General features: G+C 40.6%; 4 protein-coding genes across 6 annotated transcripts; 3 read left to right on the top strand and 1 right to left on the bottom strand.

Moving 5' to 3' along the window:
* Positions 1–1,643: 1,643 nt before the first annotated feature.
* Positions 1,644–7,901, bottom strand: hscb (HscB mitochondrial iron-sulfur cluster cochaperone). Of its 2 annotated transcripts, XM_071897709.2 has the most exons (7): positions 7,650–7,852; positions 7,477–7,522; positions 7,244–7,340; positions 3,918–4,007; positions 3,598–3,742; positions 2,941–2,988; positions 1,644–2,779 (listed from the first exon to the last, which is right to left on the bottom strand). In XM_071897709.2, exons 1-7 carry the CDS (start codon positions 7,717–7,719, stop codon positions 2,685–2,687), a joined length of 591 nt encoding a protein of 196 aa, XP_071753810.1. In that variant the 5' UTR covers positions 7,720–7,852; the 3' UTR covers positions 1,644–2,684. The 2 variants fall into 2 exon arrangements, with proteins under 2 accessions (XP_071753810.1, XP_071753809.1); XM_071897708.2 differs by having other exon boundaries at positions 7,477–7,901.
* On the top strand, positions 7,781–14,379 carry lrrc8ab (leucine rich repeat containing 8 VRAC subunit Ab). Its single transcript, XM_071897704.2, has 5 exons — positions 7,781–7,910; positions 7,965–8,167; positions 8,849–8,974; positions 10,648–12,766; positions 13,066–14,379. The coding sequence occupies exons 4-5, from the start codon at positions 10,655–10,657 to the stop codon at positions 13,339–13,341; spliced, it is 2,388 nt and encodes a 795-aa protein (XP_071753805.1). The 5' UTR covers positions 7,781–7,910; positions 7,965–8,167; positions 8,849–8,974; positions 10,648–10,654; the 3' UTR covers positions 13,342–14,379.
* Positions 14,380–18,220: 3,841 nt separating this feature from the next.
* On the top strand, positions 18,221–20,698 carry ppil3 (peptidylprolyl isomerase (cyclophilin)-like 3). 2 transcript variants are annotated; one of them, XM_071897712.2, is made up of 6 exons: positions 18,221–18,250; positions 18,537–18,611; positions 19,017–19,110; positions 19,221–19,288; positions 19,388–19,506; positions 19,807–20,698. In XM_071897712.2, exons 1-6 carry the CDS (start codon positions 18,248–18,250, stop codon positions 19,931–19,933), a joined length of 486 nt encoding a protein of 161 aa, XP_071753813.1. In that variant the 5' UTR covers positions 18,221–18,247; the 3' UTR covers positions 19,934–20,698. The 2 variants fall into 2 exon arrangements, with proteins under 2 accessions (XP_071753813.1, XP_071753812.1); XM_071897711.2 differs by having other exon boundaries at positions 19,388–19,533.
* Positions 20,699–20,915: 217 nt separating this feature from the next.
* Positions 20,916–25,672, top strand: LOC139910413 (3-oxoacyl-[acyl-carrier-protein] reductase FabG-like). The gene is made up of 8 exons (XM_071897697.2): positions 20,916–20,970; positions 21,121–21,291; positions 21,991–22,169; positions 23,152–23,245; positions 23,335–23,404; positions 23,501–23,537; positions 23,706–23,769; positions 24,642–25,672. The coding sequence occupies exons 1-8, from the start codon at positions 20,947–20,949 to the stop codon at positions 24,798–24,800; spliced, it is 798 nt and encodes a 265-aa protein (XP_071753798.2). The 5' UTR covers positions 20,916–20,946; the 3' UTR covers positions 24,801–25,672.
* The last annotated feature ends 162 nt before the right edge of the window (positions 25,673–25,834 follow it).

Here is a 25,834-nt window from a genome sequence, read left to right as displayed (position 1 = left end):
TCACACGCCCACCTATACTTCAATCTTAATGGGATTATGAGAATACTATGATTAAGACATAGGTCATGAACACCTTAATCTAATTATGTTACTTCTATTAAGGCCATATGGAGATTATTAATACTACAATTACGACATGCAGTATTAGTCACGTTGATGGAGGGTTATTTCAAGTTCAATACTTAATTTGGTTGATTGGGATTTGCTTTGGCAAGCTCAAGAATGGTTAAAAATGAACCACTTTGAAAGCAAATGACTTAAAACACATAGAACACAAAGTAAGACATACGGTAGAAGCAATAAAATACCATAAACAAAATAAAATACCACAACTAAAATACCATAAACTAAGAAATATGTACCATGGGGATAAAAACTGTATTAAACCACTATACCTGTCACATTTGGATTTGGACATGTAGACACCACACTCCAGGTACGATTGTCCTTCAATGATCTTACAAGTTGCAACACAGCCCAATATGCCTTGACTTGTTAATTTTTGACAGCCTCAGTCCCTTCATGCTATGAGTTTCAGCTTTGGATAGGTTGGACAATTAAATAACAATGTTAATACCAAGAAAGCAATGCAACTGTACGACACAAAAGAAATGACTGGAGCAGGCACTTAATAACTGACTCAATCAATGATCGCAGTATGCAAGACTGCATGGAATCTGGAATATAAACTGAACCTACTCTGCTACATGAATGAAATGAAATTATCTTCATAATCAATCAAAGGAAGGGTCATTTTAGACTATCAAGTGCATGTAAACAGTCACGGATTATTAGTTTCATGACGTTAACTGTTTCTTTAAATCTCATATCATAAGAACTGGCAACCCTAATTGCCGGGTCATGTAACCTGTGTAAAACATTGTAATTAAACCGGTGAACCTACTCCACTTATTCTCAGCGAACACACCAAGAGCAGCATAATACTGTGCCTCATTCCCTGCTGCTCTGATTCCTACCCGCTAAGCTGACCTAGCTTATTCTAAAAGCTGCATGGTGGCCGCCATGTACCTAGTTCATTTTGCCATGCTTTCCCATCCAAGTCAATTTCTCTGCTTGGCTGCAAGGAGTTTTTTTTCCCCTTTCCTCTCTTTCAAACTCAATTTCAAAGGGTCCTGGGAGACAGCAGTGGCCTCAGAGTTGGTCGATCACATTTTCTCATTAATTTAAAGGCACCGTAGATGCCTTCCGATTACGACATGAATAATAAATAGGCCTGCTAGTCTCCATGTGGTGGGAGAGGCCCTGTTTAATTCACTGTCTATCCACAAGTATTAGGGAAAGTGCTTCTCCACGGTGAAAAAACCTCCGACACGACATTGTTGTCTGACTTAATAAACAACCAGTCAAGCTGGGTTACAAAAGGATGTTACAGTGGACTGGGGCGCATACGAAAATAAATACAAATGCAGACATTTCATGGGTTTGGGTTTTGAAACTAGTTTTACATCACTTGAAATTTTTCATGTGGTGTGACGTTTTGTTTTCTTCTATCAGATCAACTCATATAAAGAGCCTCGATCTGACTTTAGCTCCATTTCCCAATTATAACCACAAGTAATTAACAATAACAATAAATTTATTTATATAGCAGAGTTACAAAGTGCTTCACAGAAGACCGCTGGGATAGAAATAAAAGACATAAAACAAAATACATGGAATAAAAAACTCCAGTCAACATATAAGAGGGAGAAGGGATAAAACATTTATGGACAGTGTAAAATCAAGTATTTTAAAGGAAAAGTAGCCTAAGTCTGAAAAGTTTTTAGAAGAGATTTGAGGTCATAGCCTGATCTCCTGGGCCGGTCAATACAGAGAAGGAGCCATTATGGCCGGAAGCACAGTTACCCTTAGTTAATCTTGAACTGTAAACAGGTAATTAGAGTATTCCTCTATGGTGTTGTCTATGGTAATTAAATGAGGAAGGTGGAGGAATTTACATTGTGATGCAACAATCAATATGCTGCAGGGTTTGTCAATGTACATCTTATTCATGAGCCAGAAATTACAAGGATCACAGATCTTTGGCTCTACGACTAATCTTCATTCAGTGGAGTCGTCCTGATTATCATAGCATTAATGCTACATATACAGATAACATTAATAATTCAAAAGGTTGTCTACTTCAATAAAGGATTTCCTTCTGGTTTCAAATCTAGTTGGTACAATATGTACTGCTCTTCTTCATGCTGTGTTGTCAAGGTGTTATGTCTCCACCTAAAGGTAACCTGAGGAACTGAAGGAAGGTCCTGCGTCTGTGTGAGCCCCACATGACACAATGCTGAACTGATAGGCAGGATAATCATATAAACACTCTGAGCAGCATTTTAATCAGAGGCAATTACAGATCTCTGCCATATTTAATGATGCATTAGGTCTAAGTGGATATGATTAAGCCTGTGAAACTTGTGTTTCAAGGGAGATCTGCATCCAATTACACACATAACATCTATACATTTTTTTCATCATAATGTAGCCAGTTAAGTACAAATAACCTTTAATTAAATCATCGATTATCCATTGCAGGTAAAATAGTGTATTCTTTATTTGTGACTTTAAATGGAAATAAGCACAGGGAAAATGTACAATAAAATGTATTATAGCTTCTGTAGAAGTTTTTCAACTGGCTAAAAATATCAAAAAGTGCGACAAAGGGGAAGAAAACTTCACATGAGCTGAGAAAGTTTTTCCTTCACTTTCTCTTGAATGTTTGCAAAGTATTTCATTTGGGCAAGCAGTGCTTTGGCGGCTTGAAGCTCTCCTGATAAAAAAAAAAAAAGACAAAAAAAGCAGAAGAGTGCAAAAGGAAGTTCAATCAAATGACTCACTCAGCGACTTGAAGGAAAGCTTCACAATAGATTAAAAACAAAAAATGAGTGGGAGGAGAAGCAAAATTTTCAATGCAATGTCTGGGTATAATACCTTTACGAAGGGCAGCGTCTATTTGCTCCGTCAAGTCTGTCAGCTTCACTGCAAGTAAGAGGGAGAAAAGTTACAGTTCTGCATGCTGTTAACAAGCCGTAGCACATATGGTGCATGGTTTTTTTCCAGAACCTCAAAAGCACACCTGCCTCCGAGAGCGTAATTGCTTGATTTGACATGAAAAAAAAAGAAAAATCAAAGACGCCTATAGTGTTAACACAGGGTGAGTTTGATGTGCGTGCCATCCAGCACATGGGTACAATGTATTTGTTCTGTTTACAAAATGGCAGACACAAACACATAGATACATGTGCATTGTTTTCGTCATTTATGGATCTTTTGCTATTTATAAACCTTGCTGTGCTTTTCACTTCAACCGTTACCAATTATGCCCGTTCTGCTGCACTGGAATCATTCTTAAGCAGCTCTGAATGTTTACCTGCTGTGTGTTCATGCCATACAGCTCATCTTATCTGCACTATGTGAGCTCCTGTTTTGTCCTGCACCTAATGTGTCAATTGTACAACTGTCTTCTAATGTGTCAGCACCCATTCACCGGGTGCAGTTTCTTGTGCGCCTGTACTACTTTATGATAAAGATTCTAATCAAATCAAACCGGAATTTCACTCAAAAAACTGAACTGCTGTAGTCTTTTACCTTTTGTGTTTTGGCCGATCTTATTGGCTTCTTCTGGGGTCTGTGCTTCATCAAGAGCTTCATTGATCTCCATCAGCTCCATTAGAAACTCTGCATCAGCCCCAGAGCCCGCGTCCTCTTCTATATGCATCCCCTCCAGCTCCAGCTGAAACATACGATGCCAGTTCACCAAGCTGACCTACACCTTTAAATACATTTCGCTACTCTTGTATTAGAGATGGTGAGAATACTTCTCCAAAACAAGTGATCAAAAAAGAAAGAGCTTACAGCTATGGAAATAAATGGCACATTATACATTGAGTCAGGGACTTCAAACTCACCATGTAAAGACCACGACTCAAAGGCTTGAGCAGAGTCTCGTACGCTTTGTTGACAAGAGCCGACTGGTTTTCTGAATACTCCTGTTCTTTCTGCAAAGGGAGATTCTGTTTACCGTACCACTAATGACAGCAAGTTCAATCCATATCCATTCATAAAGAAAAATCCATATTATCAGCATTTTATTGGCCAGTATACTGTGCATATACCTTTGGAAAACAAATATTCACACTTATCAAACTGCCACAAACGTTGAGTAAACAGAATTACGTCAGAGTTATCTCACACCTCGCCATCCCAATCTATACGTGAAACGTGACTCAATTTGCACGCTGCCAAATCTTACATTGATAATTATGCGTGTGACAGATACAGCCACTCTTTAGTAGTGGAGCCGTCTGGGACCCTTCAAGGGATGCAGGTGTAAGTTTGACACGGTAGATGTGGGGAAACGAGGTGGGGAGGAACGGGAAAATATCTTGGAAATGGTTGGCAGATCGAGTACATTTTGTGGCTGTCAGGTCTGTCAGCTCTTGTGAAAATCAATAGTCTCAAGCTGTGGCCCATGGGCCCGTCGTGTAGAGCTGTTTCTGTAATAACAAGCAATGCAGTAGGTGACTGCCTTGTAGCCTTGTATAAGTAATGAGTTTTTTATATATGATGAAGACCCCCGAGGCTAGAAGATGTCTAATTAAGAAAAATGGCCAGAGGTGCTGATAAATAAAACAGAGTCAGTATAATATTGGACAGGTTGTGGGGGAGGAAACCATTTAGGCTACCGCTCCTTTCTTTCATCCTGCTGAATTTGAGTTTGCCTTTCATATCACGTCATGACACCATTCTTTGTTGTGCTTTTCCACCTGAGTGTACAGAATTAATTATGTGCGATGCAACACACTTCCGTTCTTCCTTGTACTCATGCTGCTTATTCACTTACACTTTGTCAACCATTTACTTCCACATAAAATAACCTATAATCTCTTCCAACTTTGTGCAGATTCTTTGGGACAAGTCTGCTATTGTTTCTTTCTGCAACACTCTATACATAAGAATGACGATGACGCAGCAAAAAGGACACCTGTGCAAAGTGCAAAACCCTATTCAATTTCTATGAGCAAAACAAGAAATCAACATTTTCTGTGGTTGCTTTTTCTGTGTTCTAATCATTTATGTGAAATGTATATGGTGTAAATAATTTGACGTTACCTTTTCATGGTTGTCAAACAACAGCATGATCACTAAAATGTTTTTTTTCTTGAAGTCTCAAAATGATAATATGGCTCCTCTCTTGAACGGAAGTTTGCTAGCTTGTTAGCATTTTGTGATTTCCGGAAAAAAACAAAAACATTTTAATGATAATGCAGTTCTCTGATAACTGTGAAAAGGTCATGATAAATTATTTACACCATTCATAAATTATCAGAACACAGAAAAAGCAACCACAGAAAGTGTTGATTTTTTGTTTTGCCCATAGAGATAGAGTGGGGCACATCACTTGTACCGCACTTTGTGGGTATGGCCTATTTGAAACGTCACGCCATTCTTATCTATACTTTTTAAAGCTGCACTAAGAAATAATTTTACGTAGAAATACACCTGTCTTATCAGCCTATATCACAAAGTGGGGCTGCAATAGAGAAGAGCGTCTCATCCTCCCTGTAGATTCGCCCTATTTGTCTAAATGAAGTTCTGGTGTTGGGCATGGACACTTCTCCACCCACATTAAGTGATGAATCGAAATTTAAGAGCAAGAGAAATACAAACTGTCTCCTAAACTGCAGTGAGCAGCGCCCCGTCCAGAGAAAACTGGACTCACCAACATTAGATCTTTTCCTCTCTCATCCCTTTGGTCTCCTTTGGTATAAAGCATCACAGAGCGGCCTGGTTGGTAAACATGAGCGTGCTGTGTGCAGTTTACTGACGTCATGTTACACTGCCATTTGGAGCCGCCAACATGTGGATTTGCAGCGTGCATCTTTAAGATATTTTACTTATTATAGGTAAACATTTTCACATAAACATGAATGGTAAAATGTTCTTATGAACTTCAGTGGAGGGGGATGATGCCAATCGACTCTAGCAGAAGCTGTCAAATACATGCAAGTCAACGTACTTCATAAACATCCGTAGTATATGTAACTCGATTAGTTGCTTTTGGGTATAGTTTTGATACTGTTCATGTTTTTAGCATGGTTGCAAAGCATCACACTTTAGTTCTTCATACTTAATATTCATCCTCTCCCCAAACTTTGTCAGCGAATTTCTTTATCATACTTTAAGCTAAAAACTTGCTTTCAGCTTTGAACTACACAGATTCTTTGGGACATGTAAGCGCTTATTTCACTCTTCAGTGCTCTTCAAGTGGAGCGGGCTGATGACACTATAAATCCACTTTAGCAGGAGTTATGAAATACACGGGGAGTCAACACGTGTTGCAGACAACAGCTGTGTTTTCAACTCCATTAGTTCCTTTGCAGCATAGTTGTGACACTTTTCATATTTGTCAAGGAAAATTTTATTGTAGTCACTGCTTGTTTACTTGTTAACTACTCTTACATACTTTACACAAAAACTTCTATTTTTCCTTTGGGCCGACTTAATGCTTGTACACAACTTTGTCATCCTACTTATACTTTTTAAATAATGTTACTTTTTAATACTCCACTCATACGATTCCACTGTATTTAAACCTATTTAACACTCAGTTTGTCTGTCTCTCTTTTTCGTTATCAATGCTCTCTCATGTTTTCAGTTGTTAAACTTTATATACTGGATACTTGTGTACTATTCCAATGGTCACTAACCTTCACAGCGCTATACTGTATATAAAGTACTGTACAGATAGCTCATTCTAAACAACACTACAATTCTGTGTTTTTACTGCGTGTTCTTTTTATTATATGTTTTATATTTTCTTTTAGGAATTTTTGAACTTATTTTACAGTATGTTTATTTATTTTTTTATTAATTATTATTAGTAATGGCAGTATTAGTGGCAGCATAACCAGCAGTAGTAATAGTAGTAGTAGTAGTAGTATATATTTTACTGTGTAATGGCCCGGGATTGATCTCAGAATTAATAAATGTGCTTGATAACTGAATATATAGTGGCCAAAACAATCTTTTGGTACAAAGAGGTCCTAGGTACATCAGATTCCTCAGTGTCTATTATGTATGTCAGGTACATAATGGGTTATCAAACCATGCTGATAACCCAAAGGCTCAGACACAATGTCCTGTATCACACACCAGTACTGGTAGACATTACAGCCTCTTACTCAACCGATCCCTATTCACATCCTCCTCAGCAGCAGAAAGCTCTCCATACCACAGTTTTCTGGCTGAAGTTGTCTGGATGCAGTAACCGCTGGAGCTGCAGGTATCTTCTCTGCAGCTTCTGTGGGTCCAGCGTGAATGAGCGGTCACTGTCAAGATAAGCAACCAATGGTATACATTAAATGGAGCTAGCTTTATAGTCAATTCATACATGTAAGGTATTGCTGTACATAAGAGATACTGAACAAACAACAATATATTAGGGAAATACCAGATCTCGCTCACCAATCCATGATCTGGAAGTGTGATACCCCCTCATCTGGGGGTTGGACTACTTTGCAAGACATGCAGAAGAATGCAGGTGCTTTGTCAAGAGCTTGCTGGCAGTTCCAACAGTTCAGTTTTACTTGGGCCGTACAGTAATTCCTTAATGAATTGACACCAGTCTTGTAGATTACCTCTCTCCCCCGTCTGAAGTTCACTTTGCTGTGCCTCATGTCCTCCTTGGAGAAGGGGGTAGAGTTGCATTTTGTTGCATATGTAACAGCTTTAGATAAGCATTGTCGGTTCGTCATCAACCAGTTTGAAGGCAAACCCCGTGATGTGCAAATACTCCGCAAACTGTTCAATGACAGCATATTGAACAGGAAAACACGAGTTTTGTGTCGTAGACTCAATCAAAACATAAGATATTCCTCCTCTAACATGAACAGGAGAAGGTGTCAATAAACTGGATGCCAACCGCCGTAAAACAAGAAGAAGAAGAACAGGAGGAGGAAAAGGATGATTCTTCCTCTACGTTGGTTAAACGAGGCGCATCGTCACGGCGCCACCAATCGTCTTGGCGGTGACCCAGAGCTACTGGAAAGTCGTCAACAACAGCTAGCCAGTCAGCTGCTAGCTACAGCAAACAAAATTTGTTAACAAGTATTGATATTGATGTAACGTCGGTTTTGATCACAGCCTACCTAACGCAGTGAGTTGGACGACTTGGCTAATTTGTATTAATGTTATGTACCCTTGTAATATTAATCTCAGCGTTTGTCAGTGTGCAAAGTTCAGGGGACTGAAAAGCCGGGGGTTGCTAATGTGTAGCTAGCTTACTAGCTAACGCTAGCCTAGCTGGTCAGTGCTGCTAACTAGCTAGCTGTCAACTGGCTATCATACGACAATATATTATCATAGATAACGCGAGTAACATGACGTGCAATTGATTATGGGGAAATTTGTCACCCAGCGTGAGCTAGCAGCAGATAACTTGGTAAATATTAGCGTCGAAAATAGCTCAGTTACCTAGCCAGCTGACAAAGACGCCCCAAGCTAACGTTAACGTTACCTAGCGGTGTCTGCTTGATAGTCCGCACAGCCAGCTAACTTATGTGCATGACACCAACACAGTAAGATCCTGTACTCTTCGTCGCTAATTGCGGAATCAAATAAAGCTGCATATTGTCCATCGTCAAATGTTGGATTTAAAAAGACAACTTGGGTTAAAAATTTAATGACACTAAGAAATTCACTATTGTTTCAACAACATGTGCTTCCGTTGGCATTTACTGCTGTCCTAGTAACCTAGGCGTACCTGAGTGTGTCACCACCGAGCATAACAAAAAAAAACTGCTGAAACCACATTTTAATTTCCCCGTGTATTTTTCAGATCTCCCACTCAACCCCATGGCGATGAGAGAGGCAAGGGCCCATGAAGATTTTTGGATCCACAGAGAGTGGAATGTCCACCAGGGACAGCATCAGGCACTGGAACATAGATAACACCTCCAAACTGGTGAGTATTTTAAGTTTTACACTGTTTACATACAGGCTGCAGCTAGATAATCTACCCAATCTGACCAAAAAGTAGACATGCTGCTGCATTAGAACAGTTGCTAATGTGTGCAAAAATTGTTCTTAAGTTGGGATAGTCTAAATATGGGTAATATTTAATAGTAGGCCAAGGGTCAGACTAGGCGTCGGACTCCTTGCCTCCACAGGAAAAAGTCAGTTCTCGTAACAGAGAACAAGCTGTGATGAATGCCAGCTCCTTATTGTGTCTCTGTTTGTGTGTGTGTGTCTGTGTGCGTCTGTATGTGTGTGTGTGTGTGTGTGAGAGATTAGGTGGTGGTGGGTGGGTGGGCGGGCGCGGGGGGGGTGCAAAAGGTGACGGGAGAGTATTCCAGAGAGACACTGGTTGGAGACAGCAGCTCCTGTAAGGTAAACAGGATCTCCTCCTGAAGGTCGAGGGAGGTGCTTCTCAAGGCCCCCACAGACAATACTCTGGGTATTATTAACGGAAATGGCTAAGAATAGAGAGCAGGGGAGCAAGGTGGCTCCTCTGGCCGCTGCGTTGTTTGGGCTGAACAAGCCAAAACGGAACATCTTCTTTAGAAGAGTGACTTCTGTAGCTTACATGCTGGGTGTGTCACAGTCACGCAAGGCTGGAGGTTGATTTTGGAGGGTTTTATCTTGCACTGATGTACAGTAGCAGCAAAGGAGTAATTGTGTATGTCTTGACTGCGGTTTATATATGAAGTTATTGTGCTTTACTCCTGATTTGTAAGTAGAACAATATTCACGTGCAATAGGAAAACTTTTAACTACCCATATACACTGTTCAAATTGTGTTATTCATGTCTACTTTTTCAGTTTTGTTTATATTGTGGGCTAACAACTTTGAGTAGTAAATTTAGGCAACTGCATCCTGCTGCCTGTGTGCCCAGTGTAGATGTTTTAGGTTGGATACATAAACAAATTATTCCTGATTAGGCTGTCTCACGCCTGAAAATCAGGTTTATAGATTTTCTTATAGGCTCTCTCTGACGACCCCAATCTCAAATGGTTTTGTTTGGATGGCAACAATTGTTCTGTTTATGTATTTATTTACTTTTTAAGTCTTTGAGCCTGTATCCGTTCCTAGGCCAACTATCTCATTGTGTGATGTCTGTGATTTTCTAGTTGGACCACCCATTAATTCTTCATCTATTCACCTATTAATTCTTGAAAAGACTGGATTATAATACAGACAAATTGACTTTGTTCTTTATGGATAGTTTGTTTGCCATGACAATAGGAACGCTGTCCAATACTGACACCCCATCGGAGCAAGATTCATTGTACCTGTTAAACAATGGTAAAATCAATAACATGGTAGCCCACCCAGTGAAGTCAATCAGAAATTCTGTGTCACAACAAGTGGGAGGCTCTATTTCATTATTGCTGGCAAACTTCAAATTAACCATCTGAAATGTTCTGATGCATGACCTTGTTAGCTAGCATTGTAGTATTGATTTGTCAGCTTTGTAGTGGGCAGTGGTGCTCGTAAAGGCTATTCAGGCATTGAGGGAAAATAGCTTTTTCCTATTTGTAGAATGCCAGAGCTGTGATGTTTTGATTTTGATCAGGTTATATGACAGTGTATCACTCTACCAGATAATGATTATGTCCTCCACTCTTTCTTACTAGGTAAACCATGATCCCCATCACGGAGCTGCGGTACTTTGTAGACACACAGCCAGCGTACCGCATCCTGAAGCCATGGTGGGATGTGTTCACCGACTACATCTCCATTGTTATGCTTATGATCTCTGTGTTTGGGGGGACGCTGCAGGTCACCCAGGACAAGATGATCTGCCTGCCCTGCAAATGGGTGGTCAATCAGACCTGCAGGAGGTACTTCAATGCCACCCTCTCAGCTTCACTGGTTTTGGAGCCCAAAGGGATCCAGTACGACCTGGACCGGCACCAGTACAACTACGTGGATGCTGTGTGCTATGAGAACAGACTGCACTGGTTTGCCAAGTACTTCCCCTACCTAGTATTACTCCACACCCTCATTTTCCTAGCTTGCAGCAACTTTTGGTTTAAGTTCCCTCGGACTAGTTCTAAACTAGAGCACTTTGTCTCCATCCTGCTCAAATGCTTTGACTCCCCCTGGACCACCAGAGCACTGTCTGAGACAGTGGTGGAGGAGAGTGATCCAAAACCCATGAAAATGAACGGCTCAATGGACCACAAGGAGTCTGTTATCAGTGAGGATGTTGAAGCTAGTGTTCCTATGCTCCAAAGGACAAAGTTGCGCCTTGAGCAGGGCATTGTAGATAGAACAGAAACGGGGGTTTTGGACAAGAAAGAGGGTGAACAGGCAAAAGCTCTGTTTGAAAAAGTGAAGAAGTTCCGCATACATGTGGAAGAAGGAGACATTGTGTACAGACTGTACATTCGCCAGACTATCATCAAAGTCATCAAATTTATTTTGATAATCTGCTATACAGGGTATTATGTGCACAATATTCAATTCAGTGTTGACTGTAAGGTAGATATAGAAAGTCTTACTGGTTACAGCATGTACCGCTGTGCTCATCCATTGGCTACACTTTTTAAAATCTTGGCCTGCTTTTACATTAGCTTGGTAGGGGTGTATGGTTTGATCTGCATGTACACCCTTTGCTGGATGCTGCGACGCTCTCTGAAGAAGTACTCCTTTGAGTCAATACGGGAAGAGAGTAGCTACAGCGACATACCTGACGTGAAGAATGACTTTGCATTCATGTTGCACATGATAGATCAATACGACCCTCTGTATTCCAAACGCTTTGCTGTGTTCCTCTCAGAAGTAAGTGAGAATAAGCTGAGGCAGCTCAACCTCAACAACGAGTGGACACTGGACAAGCTGAGGCAGAGGATTACCAAGAACTCCCAGGAGAAGCTAGAGCTGCACCTTTTTATGCTGAGCGGCATCCCGGACACAGTTTTTGAACTGATTGAGCTGGAGGTCCTAAAACTGGAGCTTATCCCTGATATCACAATCCCCCCGATTATTGCCCAGCTGGCCAACCTGCGGGAGATGTGGCTCTACCATACGCCAGCCAAAATTGAAGCTCCGGCATTGGCTTTTTTGCGTGAGAACTTAAAGTCTCTGCACATCAAGTTCACTGACATCAAAGAGATTCCCTTATGGATCTACAGCTTGAAAAACCTGAGCGAGCTCCACCTGACAGGGAACCTAAGTGCTGAGAACAACCGCTACATTGTCATCGATGGGCTCCGGGAGCTCAAGAGGCTCAAAGTTCTTCGTCTGAAGAGCAATCTCACCAAGCTACCTCAGGTGGTGACTGACGTGGGCATGCACCTCCAGAAGCTCTCCATCAATAATGAAGGCACCAAGCTGATGGTGCTCAACAGCCTGAAGAAGATGGTGAACATGACTGAATTGGAGCTCATTCGCTGTGATCTAGAGCGCATCCCGCACTCAATCTTCAGCTTGCACAACCTGCAGGAGATCGATCTGAAGGACAACAACCTGAAGACCATTGAAGAGATCATCAGCTTCCAGCACCTTCACCGGCTGGTCTGCCTTAAGCTCTGGTACAACCAAATTGCCTACATTCCCATCCAGATCGGCACGCTGACCAACCTGGAGAGGCTGTACCTGAACAGGAACAAGATTGAGAAGATCCCCAGCCAGTTGTTCTACTGCCGCAAGCTGCGCTTCCTGGACCTGAGCCATAACAACCTAACCTATATCCCGACAGACATCGGTTTCCTCCAGAATCTCCAGTACCTGGCAGTGACAGCCAACGGAGTGAGTACTTTTATATTCACTGTTTTTCCACTACCAAACTAGGATTTTGGCAAATAACACATTATCATTGTTCTTTTAAAGAAAGCACAGGGACCCATAAACCTACTGTAATTTGTAAGCCTATGCCTTTTATGATATTTCTAGTTGATTGTATATTTAAGATTGAATAATTTGTGGTTTATATGCAACAATTTGTTTGGTGCTGCAATGTTTTGAAGCTGAGAATCTTAATGTCTCCCAACCCCTCTCCCACCACAACAACCACCTCCAACCCCCCACCCACCCATTCCGAAATAAAGATTGAGACCCTGCCGAATGAGCTGTTCCAGTGCAAGAAGCTTCACACTCTGAACCTGGGGAACAATTGCCTGCAGTCTCTGCCCTCACGCTTTGGAGAGCTGACCGGGCTGACCCAGCTAGAGCTGAGGGGCAACCATCTGGAGTGTCTGCCGGTGGAGCTAGGCGAGTGCAGACAGCTGAAGAGAACTGGTCTTGTGGTGGAGGAGGACCTCTTCAACACCTTGCCCACGGAGGTCAAGGAGCAATTGTGGAAGGTTGAGAAAGAGCAGGCCTAAACATACTGCGGTTGTGTGTTAAAACAGTTACTCGTCCACTGGGCTCGGGCGCAGGAAGAACGCCCCGACAGTCCCAGACGGCTTCTTGAAGTAGTCAATATTCCTACTGCAGTGCACGGCCAGTAGGGTTGGGTATCGAGAACCCGTGCCAATTAGGCACCGGTTCCTGATTGATCGGAAACCAAACTACTGATAAGCTAACCCGGTACCTGTATCGGTTCTTAACGGTCTAATTCATTGTAATTCGTTCGCACATAACTTCGCAGGCGTTTCCGTTAACGCCGAGCGTTATGGCGCTTTCTAGCAGGAACATTGCAGTGACGCAGCGAGGTCGAGGGACAGCCCTTCTTCAGGGAGAGATGTAAAGTGGCTTTGACCTTGATCTTGAGGGAAAGCAGTCAGGCAGTTAGGTGAGTGTTTATCTTTGTGTGCGAGAGTGTGTATAAGCGAGTCCTCCCTTCTACTGAATACTACTCAGTGGACAAACATTGCATGATCACTACCTTACAGTCACACTCATTACATCAGTGGAGTATTGGTATCGATAAAATCTTAACGATACCCAACCCTAACGGCCAGCATTCTCTTCAATGGGATTTGAGCTAGATCAAATTGCATGACCGTACTGCATTCACTTTTCTATTGGTTTTTCCAATGAAGTGCACAGAACAAAATAAACAATTTTTGAAAAAAAAAAAAAAAAAAAGATGGTTTTGTAAAGAAAAAGGTGAGAATTGAATGAAATGAGTTGTGTGCCTGTTATAAATGAGTTTTCAAATGAAATATTTATATAGGATAACACTATTAACGTCAAAATGCAGCCTGAAAATGCTGGTGATTGGTGTGAAACAAACTGACACAGGTCACAGACAAGTTAGGCTGTTTTACCCCATTCAGACATACATGCTTACTCAGTACATTGGTAAATTACCCTTGATATGGTGGTATGAAGTAGCTGCTAGAAACTAGTCACTCTCTTCTTTTGTGCCATGATAGTTGAGAGCCACTATCTGAAAAACGGCAAGTAAAAGAATGGACACTCCATCACATTTTTTTTTTTTCCAAGAGCCTGGTCTTATGGTGCGTAATCTTGAATAATATGGTGGGATGAATAGGATGGGTATTTACGCCTTGATAGGGCAGTTATTCTCTTATTTGAATCTGGCTGAACTTCATTAGTCAAAATAATGTGCAATGTTCAATGTAGATGCTGTTGCTTGTGAACTGATGTTACAGCCATCTTTTACTTTAAAAGCATTATCCAAGTCGCTGCTTATTAGACTGATTTAAGTGGATTGAATATGTAATTTAACTTGAACAAAATGCAAGTATTTTTTTCTCACCTATAAATGACAATGCAATAAGGCTGAAAATTGCCATTTCTGAAACTCCATTTTCCTTTTTTTTTTTTTTTTTTTTTAGTTCAATAGGCTTATATGGAGAAACAACATTCCACTTTTTAGAAAAGAAAATGAAATTCCTACAAGTTCATTGTTCAGATGGGGAGATGTGTGTGTTATTGAAAAAAAGCCATGGGTTTCAGGTCACTTTGAAAGAACATAAGAACTGCTGTTTTGGAAATTTGCCTTAACTTAATTCAGTTGAACCAGTGTTGTTGTGCACTACTAGCAGCTGCACAGTTGGGACAAAAATGAGAAGCATTATGGGTTTGGTTATTCATTAATTTCTCAACCATTAGTGTTAGAAAATGAACTAATAGTTGAATTATTGCAATTGGATTACTATTGGAATTATTGCAGTTGCACTAGTCCATATTGGTTATTTTAGTTGAAAGGGTTTTTTTGTGCTGCATACAGTCACCTTGCTAGTAAACTTATCTCAAACCATTAATCACTAGCAAATATTCAATCCCTCTTATCAATGCTTATTAGTTTTCTCTGGCCTCAAAACTCGTTAATTTGTAGAGAAAAGTTGAATACTTTTTGGCGGAGTGTGGCTTGTTGGGACTTGTGTTTTGACACAGTAAGCACGATGCTAAATCTGTGGACTTCTGGATGCAAGGTCAATGCATGGCTCTGACACAGGACACTCAGAACAACATGCATAAGAGGATTCTGTGCTTATCCTGAGAAAAACAAATCACATATTGAACTTAACTGTGGCAGTGCAAATAAAACTTGGACCGTAGCAATATAACTGAGTTGAAAATGCATAGGAATAGTGGCTGACATTAAGCTATGTACATTTATTTTAGCAACTGTTTAACTAAATGTTATATTGTGCAATATTGCCTTTATTTAAACTCTGTAAAAGTAAAATAGTGATGATATAGTTTTCTCATGTGCATGGGCATTCTGTTTGACACATTCATTTTACTCAAGTAACAGTGAGACCTTTTTGGTCCTTGAGAATGCTTTTTGCACTATAGTACCTCTTAGTCTTCAGTGAGAGGACAGTTAGATTTTGGTAAATGCAAGAAAATGATATCCAACTGGTATGGTGTCTTGTATCTTTTCCTATGGTTTGGGAAGCTTCAACTGATTGACCGCCAACCACAAGATATTCACTCTGTTATCAGGGATAAGCCCACTCCATCGGTGCAACTTTGATTTTGAATTTGAGCCGTTGCGTCAACTTTTAGCCACCAGGTGATGCATTGTGTCAACTAACAAAGAACTTACTAATACAATACTAATACAAGATTTACATGTACTTTCTCAAACTTTATTGAAGCCAAGCCTTTAATTGTTTTTTTGTTCAAACAGCACTACAACTTGCCTGCATATATGTTGAATATAAAAAATGGTATCAGTAGATCCAGTAGATCAGTATTAAATTATTTCCTAATGGTGGAAAGAAAAATGAATATTGGTCTTTGGGTTTGTTAAAGTCGCAATCGGAGCATCAGTAGTTACAATGAAATGCAGAACTCTTCAGCAATACACCACAGATTGACAATCAACTTCATCTATTCTAATTAAATAAGACTGACATCAGAAAAACGTATGTCAAGTGTATAGTTTGTGTTGTTGGCGTATGCCCTATACGCTGCAAGTGAATGGTCAACAAGTACAGCTGGTGTGCAGGGTGCTAGTGAGTGGTATTCGTAAATAGTTGATTTTTTTTTTATTGTTTTGATAGTCGTTAATTCCATTTCTTTTATTTTTTTTAATTCAAGGTGTTATATAGAGGCATTCTTGTTTGGAAAAGTGTTGTCTCTGGTGTTATGTGCATAAGTAGTAAAAGGGAGACAAAGTTTTTTTTTGTTTTTTTTTAAGAATTTAAATGAGGACTGCTCTCATTTTTTGGCATTTTGAGCTCCCGTTTCAGATTTCTTCAGTTTGACAGCTATTAGTATAATGACAGTACATCAAAACTTTCTCAGGAAACCAGCTAGCACTCTTCTCTTTTTTCGTTTTTTTTTTTTTTTTTTTTTTTGCTTTAATTGCCTATTTTTTATTACAACCTGTATTTTTATTAATTTAAACAGTTGTGGTAACAACACATATTTTTATATGCATTTCTATACATTCTTTTCTAGTTTTATTGATGTATTTAATGACTGCTGGTTTGAAAAGAAATATGTGTTTTTGAAGAAACCACTTGATTTAATCTTAATTTAATGTTTTCATTGGTAACCATTAATTGAGCTGTATTGTTTCAGAAGTGTTATATTATCTTCAATGTGTCTAGCACAGATGAAGAGAGAGTGTCTGTGTGTGTGTGTGTGTGTGTGTGTGTGTGTGTGTGTGTTGCGCTCTCTTATGCGCATGCATGTGTGCATGTTAGGGCTTCCTCATCCCTGGATATCCTTCTTTGTTCTTTGTCCTCCCAAAGTTACAATGTTTTCATCTTCTTCAGAGTTATTGAAAGGTTTCCCAACCCGTTTCCCATCATAGTTGGTGTAAAAACGTTGGTTAGATTCAGTGTTTGTTTGCCAAAAAAGTATTTCAGCATTTCATTGTGGGCATAAAAAGGAAATCAACAGTGCAACAGTATTTTGTTGAGATGACATGAATGAAGTGACAGGAACAATCTGTTTGAACATGTGTCTCATCCTCTCCTGTACACCCTTAATTAGAGGTGCAAAATAATAAACTTGATTTTGGCCAAATATGTCTCGGTCTCTGTTGAGTTGGTGTCTGGATATTGTGGAGTCAGTTCGCAACAAAGTCTCTACAGACTGCCCAGGTGCTATATTACATATGACTTAACAAGGAGACAGTCTCTCTAACCACTAGGTCAGTGGTTCCCAACGTGGGGTCCGGGGACCACCAGGGGTCCTCGAGGGAGTTCCAGGGGATCCCCAGCAAATAGATGAATTGTTAAACTTCACCATTATTTAATTCACAAGAAGTTAACACAATCAGAGAATGTAGAAGAAATGTAGACTATTTTGATAATATTTTCACTGTTATCTCTCTACCTACAATACAGATAGTCTTGGAATTCTGGACAAGATCATATCTAACAATAAAGATATTCTCAGATTTGGGTCCGAGAGACAAAATCTCATCAATCGGGGGTCCATGGCTGTAATGTGGACTAAACTAGGGGTCCTTGATATGAAAAAGGTTGAGAATCACTGCACTTGGTCACCTTGTTGCCCCAGCCTGTATTTAAAGCCTGTATTTAAAATCTTACAGTACATGAGTGTATCCAAGTTCAGCTTGGGTGACCCCAGTGGGCATCAAACCCCTAACTGTGGCAGTGTTATTGCCATTGGGCTATACAGGACCAGTTATTATAATATAAACAGCCCTATGGTCTGTACAGTGTAACAGCGACAAAAGTAGATTTCGATTAAATTAATTTTGCCATGCGTGTCACATTCCAATGACTTGTAAGTTTCTGTGACGGAACCATGGAGCGCTGGGTAGCTGTACCTAGACGGACATATTTCTCTGACACACTGATACACAAGCCGCAAAAAAACGACTGGAAAATGGTAACTTAAATTTTGATTGTATAAATTACCTGTAAATAGCTGTCTCCACATGAAATTAACTAACAACTCAATAAGTTATGATGTAACGTTATGATTTAAGGGGCTAATTTAGCTTGGAGCCAATCAGCTAGCTTCCCTTTGCTAACTTTAATTTGCTTAAGTTTGCTAGTCGTTAGCTAGGTAACGTAACGTTAGATTAGGCAGCTAACAGCGAATGAATGGCCAGTCTTGTGTCTCTTGGCTCTAGTTAACGTAACGGTTAAGATATTTTTTGCTCCTTTTCCAGGCTGTTACTCTTCACACAGATCTCGGAGACCTTAAAATCGAGTTGTTTTGTGAGCGCACACCGAGAGCATGTGAGGTGAGTTAACGTTAACTGGGCAAAACTGAGGGAACTGACAGGACCTGAAAAAGTCCTAAAATGGCTAGCAAATCATTATCTAAACTCAAAGGTTTTGTATATAGTTATGCATAATATAATTCTTAGTTTTCAGTTTTAGAGGTCTTCAAAATACTGCAGTTTCTTGAAGGTGAGAAATCAGCCCAGGCGTGGAGACCAATATCCTAATAGGTCCACAGTTTTCATTTCAATGGTTATTTCAGTAAAAATAGTCGTCTAGATCGTTCTAACTGGCATTATTAAGTCTTAAATTTGACATGTTGAAACTTGCAGACACCCTGTGTGATCATTCGGTCTAGAGCCTTTAGCATGTTTTCCTTAATGACATTGTGGCACCTTGTAACATGTCAGGTTTTTAATTGACAGAACTTCCTTGCCTTGTGTGCCAGTGGGTTTTACAATGGTTCCATCTTCCACCGAAACATTAAAGGCTTCATGGTTCAAACTGGAGACCCTACAGGTATGGGGCTGTTTTCTTTCACCAGTTCAATACTTCTACATCTCTAGCACAGTGTGGTTAAATTCATGTCCTGTTTATTTTTTTCCTCTGTCCTTGATTAAATGATCTAGGTACTGGTAAAGGAGGAACAAGTATATGGGGTCGCAAATTTGAAGATGAGTACAGCGAACACTTAAAAGTGAGTACCTCCTCTATCTAGGTTTTACCTCAGCTTTGATCTGGGGTCTGTTTTGAACTTTGTCCCTGTTGTGTTCTTATTCTTTCTCTCATTTTTCAGCATAATGTGAGAGGAGTGGTCTCAATGGCAAACAACGGCCCCAACACAAATGGCTCCCAATTTTTCTTCACGTATGCCAAGCAGCCCCATTTGGATATGAAGTACACAGTGTTTGGAAAGTACGCAACCTGTATACCAGTAAATGGGTGTGTGTGTGAGAGAGAGAGAGAGAGATGCAGAGTTGTTTCAGCTGTCTGGACAGCCAGTTAGGGAGAGAATTTAAACATTTCTTTTTCATCTTCTTTTTATTGTTATTATTATTAAGATAATCCATCCTGTACCCAATAGTTATTGTGCCGTTTTAATAAGGTTTTAGTGTATTAGTAGGCTGTTTCTGATTCAGGCATAAAGTCAACCCCTAATTTTCCCCACATGACAGTTTTAGATTGTCAAATAATATTTCCCTCTCTTCCATGTAGGATCATAGATGGCTTGGAAACCCTGGATGAACTGGAGAAGCTGCCTGTCAACGAAAAGACATTCCGGCCTTTGACTGAAACTCGGATAAAGGATGTGACCCTTCACGCAAACCCTTTTGCTGGATAGACGACACCACTGTCCACATGTGCTGATATGCCTGAAACACTGACATGGACTCAGATATTCACAACAAGCCAACACATGTACCTTGCATGCACCCATTTTTGAATTCGCATATGTTATTTCTGTGCCCCAGGACAGTTCGGTGTTTGTGAACTTGCACCACCAGAGAAAAACCTTGAATTTGATGTCACTGCAGTGTAAAATCAGGGGCTGCTCCATAGACAATGAATGGGGCGCTGACTTTATGGAGCCATAAGATGAAGCCAAATGAACTTTATATTCTAGCATTGCTAACAGGCGTGAACTAGAATTTTAAACCTCAGTTGGGTGCAAGAACTCGCACAAAAATCTTGTGGGTCAACAAAGTCATTGTCTGTGGGCAGTGTGCCAGATTTTACATCCCAGTGACATCACAAATTCAAAGGATAGTTCTCCAGTTTCTTACATAAGTAAAGAGGTGATGGATGTCCTCAAGTATTGATAACTGTCCTGGAGCAGAGGAACAACGTACATTTTTACAATGGGTAGCATTCTCCTTGAAGTTAAGTCCAGTTTAACCTGATGAAGCCTTGGGGAACATATTTATCATCATTTGAAATGAAGGGATGTAGGTTATTCTTCTCCTATGCATCCTCATGTATAAACAGTTAAATCCATAGCAAGAGTGCACATTTCTGCCTTTGTAGAGAATTGCTCTACGGATTATGAACCTTTTTCTTGACAGGCTGTGTATAAATTGTCGATGTTTTGTACTAAATAAAAGTTTTATAATTGTTTGCTATTCTGTTGTGTCCCTACCTGCCTTTTTCTACATAGCCTTGAAAAAAATAAACGTTTTCAAATAGCTGTGCCCTGAAAAGAAGTTTGTTTACAACTCAGCCACTCCTTGTGTCATCAGCTGCGTCATCACTAATCTATGGATGAAACCAGATCTGCCCGACGAGTTTAGCAGCTTTTAGTTCAAAACCTCCTTGATTCAAATAAACTCCAAAGTTACTATTCACTTGACAGAAGATATGGCTACAGACGACGCTTTTAAAGTAAGACTATTTTCTTTGCACGTATGTGGTTTAGCAGTTCTTTAGCACATTTATTGCTTTCATAGCTGTCAAACGTTATCTAATCAATACAGCGTGCCAAAACTTCATGGACTGGATCGGGGAATGTACACCTTGCTGTCTTGTTTTCAGGTGTCCTCCTTGAAGGGCAAAGTGACCCTGATCACAGGTGCCAGCTCGGGCATCGGGGCAGGCACCAGTATCATGTTCGCCAAACTCGGTGCCCTGCTCGCGCTCAACGGCCGCGACGTGGAAAACCTCGCCAAAGTAGCCAAGGAGTGCACCGACTGTGGAGCAGCGGAGGTACAGACTCAATTTAACACGATTCAGACTGACACAAGGTAGCTAACCACTAATGAGTAAAGTCGAATTTAAACACAGCGCCGCCTTAACATGAAACGTTTTCATGTTACACTGCGTGCCGGGCCCGATACATTCCGTTCTCTTCTGTATGGAGAGAATGTCACGCCAAACTCCATTTAAAAATTGGCAGTTTAGTGTCGCCTTGCTTATCGGCAAATGTACACACAACATAAACTGTGAACTCCACACCTTTTCTGTTTCGATAGGAGCAACTTCTCGATTTGGCATACATATAATTCACCAAGCAGCACTTTATTTCAGTGAAATTTCAACTCTTCGGGTTGTTTTGTGGGAGTTTTGCCGGTGGGCCGCTGCTCTGCACGGGCCGGTAGGATAAGATAAAGTGCGCAGGCCCGCACAGCCCAATGCAGCCCGCTGCTAGATCTGATAGGCAAAACCTCCCAGACAAGTGCAACTGTATACAAAAATATTTACAATGTCCACATCAAGTTACAAATCTTTACCATAAGTACCCACAGAATTGTACAACAATCCTTAAATGACTCAAGCACCTGGTATCAAGTGATGTGTGTTCTTTGACGCTATCTGTGCACAAAAAATGGCTGCAAAGTCACTCTTTAATGAAGCATTGTGTGTGTGTGTGTGTGTGTGTGTGTGTGTGTGTGTGTGATTATGCAGCCCTTGCTCGTCCCTGGAGACCTAACTGATGAGGAGACGGTGAAGAAGACAGTGGAGCAGACTATCGCTCACTTTGGCCGGCTGGATGTCCTGGTCAACAACGCCGGCATCCTGGCCATAGGCAGCATCGAGACAACAGGCATGGCTCAGTATGATAAAGTCATGAACATCAATGTCAGGTAGGATTTCAAACACCTGACAGACTCTAAAGGAGAGACCTTGCTGCTGAGTGTTTCTCATACATATACACTTATATGATGGGATTCTTGTGAGGTGAGATGGCTCTGGAATGGTTTTAGCCATATACGGCTAAAACAATATTTGATTGGGATGTGCAAACAAAGGGGCCTTGGGCAAGGGAAATCAGAGTCATGACCAAAAAAATGATATTCACACTATAAAAGAACAGGTCTTCCTGAAAGTAAAACAAGCACAGGCTGCAGAAATGTGGATGGAACCAAAGTTGCAAACCTTTTAAGAGATTGAGAATTATTATTTTATATATATACTGTATGTATATATATATATATAACCTGGTCAAGAAGAAAAGATCAATTTATATGCTCAACTTAGATCAGGTATATCAGGTATATTACCCCTCCATACTGAGCTGTAAGCTGTTAAGTGTCATGTAATCCCATGGACCGGCTACTGCATTTACTAATGCACAGGATTTGATGTTGCAATCCTGTATGCCAAAGTCCAAGGTGAGCATTCATACAGAAACCCAGTTCAGATGTCAAAAGAATGATGTAATAACCCACAAATGGAGACTATAGAGGACATCGGCCTACACTGTGATAAATCATCATACAGGCAGCACCATTCACCAGCCGCCTAATCTAAATGTTGCAGGGTTCAGTGTGTGAGTGCAGGTGTGTCACTGGGGTTATTAAGTGGTCTCCTCCCAATGCAGATGTTTTGCTGAATTGGGCCCACGACAACTCCAAGAGGCTCAACAGTGATTTCTGGCATCCCAGAGCCCCTCGCCACCCACACCTGGGGTGCATGACACCAAGATTTCATTCATACGCTTCATAGTACTCACTCCTCAACTTGAGACTCTGTAATCATCCTTTATACTGTTGCTAACCCTGTTGTATATCTCCAGTGCCTTTTTTTCAGTTCAGATGTTTCCTTCCTTATGTTTCCATATTCCAGATCTGTATACCATCTGACTCAACTCTGTGTGCCCCACCTGATTAAGACCAAAGGCTCCATCATCAACGTATCCAGTGTTGCTGGACAAAAATCAGTGGGTATTATGCAGCTCCACCCAACCCTCCATATGTCTTTTGTGAAGTGTGAAGAAGAACACTAATGCAGTCTTTTCCTTTTCCATAGTTCCCTGGTTTCCTGGCCTATTGCATGTCAAAGTCTGCCATTGACCAGTTCACACGTTGTACAGCACTTGGTGAGTGAACTATTTTCTCCTTGTACATTCAAAATTGTAAAAGTTCATAATGGTGCATCAGAGCGTAGGAGGTCATGTGCCTGCTTTTTATTTCAGAACTGGCATCAAAGCAAGTCAGAGTGAACGCAGTCTGGTATGTGCAATTCATATTTTATTGTGTCACATAAGCGAGCTCGTTGCATTTTCCTGCCCATTCATATCTTGGGGAACACATTGTTAGATTACAGAGAACAAATCAGGGGAATCGTTTGTTTTTGTTGGACTGGACCATTTCTGATGCACTGTATCTTTATCTCTTCAGCCCCGGTGTGATCGACACTAATATCTTCAGGAGAACAGGGCTGGATGAGGAGCAGTATGCTCAGGTAACCCGTCTCGTCACCACTGTTTTGTTTCCCACTGTGATGGATTACGTCCATTTGAGGCTCCATACAAAAGTGATGGACACTGTGTTCAAGTACAGGGATGTGATAGCATGGACAGCATTACTGTAAAGGCCAGTCAGCGATGCAAGTAACACTACGAGCCTACGAAACGAACTACGTTGTATATTAGCATACATGTTTCTGGGGTGTCCTGGTCACTCAGTTGGCTAACGGCTCAGCTACACCAGGTGCATTACGCAGCCATTTAGTTCACTGCAGCTGCTCCACTGGCCGCAGCACGTTGTCGGATCTCAAACGGAGGCGGAACGGAGCCGCAACTTTGGAGACACGCGTGGTTTCTATTTTTGTCAGACTATGCAGTGGTCTGCTACGTATTTAAGCTGTATAAATGTATATACATGCTAAGATTTTGCTTGCTATAGTCATTTATCACCATGGTAGTAAACAAAATAGAAGATACATAAATCAGTATCACTGAAATAAATGGAGATGAGACTACTGAGTTACAGCATGCCTACCTTCTCAAAAAAAGCAACATAAGTACCCCCATATGGTACATTAATGATCCATACAGTACAACTTGAGTTGTTTATGGAAAAATAAGCATGCTGCAACAAGTTCAGATACAAAAATGTTATGCATACTGTGTAGTCTAGGCGTAAGGAGAGTATCATGTAACCGTGACGTCCTGGGTTCCAACCCTGGCCTGGGACGTTTGTCGCATGTCATCCCACTCTGTCACCCCTAATCTTTCCTGTTTATTTCGACTGTCCACTATCAAATAAAAGCATATGACAATCCCCCCCCCCCAGCCGCCTAATCTTCATCCCCCAATTCTTCTTCTCCACCAGTTTTTAGAGGAGTGTAAACAGAGCCATCCCCTAGGCCGACCAGGGGAGGTGGAGGAGGTGGCCCACAGCATCGCCTTCCTGGCGTCCGACGCAGCCAGCTTCATTACGGGGGTCACCCTACCCATCGATGGGGGCCGCCACGCCATGTGCCCAAGATAAGACCCTGGCCCGCACCTTCCCATAGTCTGTGAAAACCCACATGTGAATTCAAAGCACATCCTGGTTTTCATATCCGAACATGTGAAATTTCCCCTTTCCCATGTGAAAATGCCATTCTCACCTGTGAATTGCCTCTTTGCATGTGAAATTAAGTTTACAGACTTTTTTTTGTAAGGGTTGTTAAAAAAGTGTCCTTGTGGTAGAGATTGGAAATAAGAAAAATGGTTTTAGGAAACAAATGTTCTCCATGTTTTCAATGGCAATTATTGTCAATTATTGTCAGTGTTTGAGTAGAAGGTTCCAGGTGTGAAATGAGTACAAAAAATAAAAAATGCACTGGCAGAAGTAGGCAGTTTAAATGCATTATATTGTCTTATTTTGCTGTTTTCTTGCTAATCGCTGTGAGGTTTCTGGTTTCACGAAAACATTTGAAGCTTGCTCATCAACAAAGGTTTCAAACATTTATTGAATTGTCTGTTGAATCATTAGGCTTTCTTAGTGGAGCATAAAATACCTGTACAGATGAACACTGGACTCTCCACAGATGGGATGTGTTGTACTGCTATAGTGTACTGTGGTAGTTTAGTGTTGTGTAATGTGGGGAGTCCTCTTGAGTTTATAGACTAGTGAAACCAAACTTCAGTGTTGCACATTTTAGGTGACAAACACTATCAACAGTAAATAATAAAGGATGGGAATATGTCCCAAAGTACAGTTGATTGTTCAGGACAGTTTAATTATAAAAACACATACAGCCTATAAAATCTTTAAAGCTCCAAATGACCAAAAATGCTGAAAACATGAACTTGATACCTGGTTTTGAATTGAAAATTTAATTTAAATAAAATTTAAATAGCATCCACTGTATATAGTAAAGGTTACATAATTATACACATTTACATTTTGTTAAAAAAAAAAAAAAAAAAAAAAATGAATGTGTCTAGTGTTAGACTCATACAAAAATATTGACAATATCATAAAATACTACCATTAAAAGATAATTTAGTGGATTTGGCCTCTGTATTTATACTATA

Source organism: Centroberyx gerrardi, chromosome 8, assembly GCF_048128805.1.
Source record: "Centroberyx gerrardi isolate f3 chromosome 8, fCenGer3.hap1.cur.20231027, whole genome shotgun sequence".
Classification (NCBI taxonomy): domain Eukaryota; kingdom Metazoa; phylum Chordata; class Actinopteri; order Beryciformes; family Berycidae; genus Centroberyx; species Centroberyx gerrardi.
The sequence above is the reverse complement of the archived record's forward strand: the minus strand, read 5'-3'. Positions and strand labels throughout refer to the sequence as shown.